The sequence below is a fragment of the Orycteropus afer genome, unplaced genomic scaffold (genome assembly GCF_000298275.1).
Source record: "Orycteropus afer afer isolate SDZICR_OR568_19922 unplaced genomic scaffold, OryAfe1.0 scaffold00293, whole genome shotgun sequence".
Classification (NCBI taxonomy): domain Eukaryota; kingdom Metazoa; phylum Chordata; class Mammalia; order Tubulidentata; family Orycteropodidae; genus Orycteropus; species Orycteropus afer.
Genome location: NW_006921880.1, coordinates 2781511 through 2784866, shown reverse-complemented (window position 1 = coordinate 2784866; position 3356 = coordinate 2781511). Strand labels below are relative to the sequence as shown.

General features: G+C 42.5%; 1 protein-coding gene across 1 annotated transcript in view; it reads left to right on the top strand.

Moving 5' to 3' along the window:
• Window positions 1-3356, top strand: part of MYOF (myoferlin) — a 179860-nt gene that overhangs the window by 107454 nt on the left and 69050 nt on the right. Inside the window, 2 exon segments of the mRNA XM_042782367.1 lie at window positions 414-528; window positions 2204-2309. Of these exon segments, the coding sequence (XP_042638301.1) occupies window positions 414-528; window positions 2204-2309 (221 nt within the window).

Here is a 3356-nt window from a genome sequence, read left to right as displayed (position 1 = left end):
GGGGGGGAGAAGGGGACAACTCCCTGTTCTTTTGAACTGTTAGCCAAGAGTTTTGCTGAGATAAAATGGAACAGCTGGAATTGAAACAGAAATACGAACACATCTCTGTGGTCCTCGTAAGAAACTGCCCACAGCACTGTTTTCCCAGTCCCCACCCTAATTACTGAGAAGAGCAACCTTGCTAATTTGAAGAGTTCTCTGTAATTTAGGTCTCATTGTTCCAACAGGCCTTTTCTTCAAAGGCATGTCAAAACCTATTAGTACAAAGGGAAATTTGGAGTTGAGAATCAAAAGGGGTAAAGTGAGGAGGGAACTGGTACCACTCCCAGGGTGTAGACCTTTCCCAGCCATTGAAAATAGCTGGGGTTGTCGGTTACCATTTCTCCTTGGGTAACACGAGCCCTTGCCCGCAGCTTGCTGACCGAGGCGGACGCCGGTCACACGGAGTTCACTGACGAAGTGTATCAGAACGAGAGTCGCTACCCTGGGGGCGAGTGGAAGCCGGCCGAGGACACCTACACTGACGCGGTGAGTGGCCTGTTCTGGAGAAAGATACATGTTCTCTCTGGGAAACAAAGATCTATTGGGACTCCACCAACCAAGACCTTGGCTTTACCTTCTCTTCTGTTTCATCTTAGATTCTGAATAGTCTCACACTTATAATAAGTCACACAAGCACACCTATCATTATTTCCTATAGAAAATAAATTAGACTTATTTAATTACATGTTGTACATGTTGTTAAACAGTAACATTTGGGATGTGCACTCTTTTTCGAAGTCATATAGAAGTAATAAACATTTCTTATTTAACTAATTTTTAAAATTATAACAAATAAAATGTTCATGACTTTTAAAAATTCGAATAGCATAGCAACAGTCAATGAGAGGGTCATTGGCGTAAACCCTCACCACCCCAATTTATCCTTTGTCAGTATATGAATAAATGGTATCCTGTCGTTTCAGTCTTCACTTTCTCCATTTGAAGTGAAGCTGAGCATTCGTCCCTGTCTGTGGGCCACTGTCCTCATTACCTCGTGCTGCTGTAACATAAGTACCACAGGTACTTTAAAGAACAGAAGTCAATTTTCTGACAGTTCTGGAGGTGAGGGGTCTGGAGTTAGGGCTTCCGAAGCACTAGGCTTTCCTTCTCTGTGGGCTCTAGGAGAAGATCCTTGTCTTTTCAGCTTCTACAGCTCCAGGTGTTTCTTGGATTTTAGATGTATCTTCACCTGACAGCTCTCTTGCCCGTGTGCATGTGTGTGTGTGTGTGTGTGTGTGTGTGTGTGTGTCTTTTATAAGAGACCTAAGAAAGGGTTAGGTTTAGGAGGTTTAGGGTTTAGGTTCAGGTTAATTTTAGGAGACCTAAGAAGGGGTTGGGTTTAGGACCCACCCTACTCTGGTATGACTTCATTAACGTAACAAAAGAAAAGCTCTATTTCCACCTCCCCCAAGGGTCACATTCATAGGCACTGGAGTTAGGATTTCAACATCTTTCCCCCACCCCCCAAAAAAAACTTACTGCCATCAAGTCCATTCCAACTCATAGTCACCCCCATTGGGTTTCAAGGCTGGAAATCTTTACAGAAGTAGATTGCCCCATCTTCCTTCCACAGAGTGACTGGTGGGTTTGAACCACTGACCTTCTGGTTAGCAACCAAGTGCCTCTTAAAACCAAAATACTAAACTCTTAGGGAAACACAATTCAATTCTTTATTTCCTTTACTCTAAACTTCCTGATCACGTCCTTACCTCCTCATCAGTTTTTATGCAAGATGTCTACTGAGCTAATATTTCACAGAAACTCTGCTCTTTCTCACGTGATTAGCATCATGAATCTCCAATAGCATTTTCCAGTATTTGAAAACTTGTGACTTTCAAGTTTTATCCATTCTTTGATGGTTTATTTCCTATATACCATCTCATGAACACAATTACACCATTTCATAATATAAAGTTGAATCATATGGTGTTTGACCGTTTTTGACCTAGAAAAGCAGCAATTTCAGGTGATTCAAGCTAATATGACTCCAGAAGGTAGTATAGAAACTAATCTTATAAAGCAATTTTATACAAGTAGACATTAGGGATTCTTCTGTGTAAGTTTGACCTCTGAAATGGTATCTGAGTACATATTCAGATACCATAGTTAAGTATAAGGAACCCTACCTCACCTTTGCATTTGTTTCTGTTTTTTCTTAAAGAATGGCGATAAAGCAGCATCACCTGGCGAGCTGACTTGCCCCCCAGGTTGGGAATGGGAAGACGATGCATGGGTATATGACATAAATCGAGCGGTGGACGAGAAAGGTAACATTGCACATCTACTGCCTGACTAGAGGCTCTGTAGCAGGGCTGTGATAAACCAATTAAGGTTTGCTTGGGAGAGAGGGGCCTTACCCCTGTCAGTCTACTTCAACCAGATCATGTGGTGATATTTGTGACGACTATTCAGATGTAGCCTCTGAGGGAAAAGCAAGTGCTTGGACAGGTGATGGGGAAGGGGCTATTGAGAGTGAAAAATATGAGGTGATAGGTTAAGTGAAGGAGCCCGGGTGGTGAAATGGTTCAGTGCTTGGCTGCTAACTGAGAGATCAGTGGTTGGAGCCCACCAGCATTTCAATGGGAGAAAAGACCTGGTGATCAGCTCTCATATATGTTATCCATTGCCATTGAGTTGATTCCAACTCATAGCAACCCTACAGCACAGAGTAGAACTTCTCCATAGTATTTCCAAAGCTGTAAATCTTTACTTAAGCAGACTGCCCCATTGTTCTCCCGTGGAGCAACACAGTGAGTTCGATCCACCAACCTTTAGGTTAGCAGCTGAGCACTTAACCCCTGTGCCACCACGCCTCCTTCTAGAAAGATTACAGCCTAGGAAAGCCAGTGGGGCAGTTATACTCTGTCAGATAGGGTCTCTATGAGTCAAAGTCCACTCTGTGGCACATGACAACAACAGGTGGCCAGGGGGCTAGGCTTCAAGATGTTGGGGATCCAGGAGAAGAACCTGGAGAAGATGGAGTTTGGATTTTCTCTGTTCTAACCACACACCTCCTACTTTCCCTGGAAACACTACACTCCAGTGGCCCTAGCTCAATATGGACAATTGTAAAATGCCTTAAAAGCCATCCTGTTCAGTAGTCATGCAGATTATTGACATGGCTCCTGTTAAAGCATTTACCTTTTTTATTATTTTTTTATGAGCAGTAGTTTAAAGTTAAATGAACCATAACATTTGGAATTATCAAAAGAGAAAATTTTGATGGATTAAATTTTTTCTTATAAGAAGGTATAGTGCATAAAAAAGGGAGCTCTGGTAGCATAGTGGCTAAGACACTTGCCTGCTAACCAGAC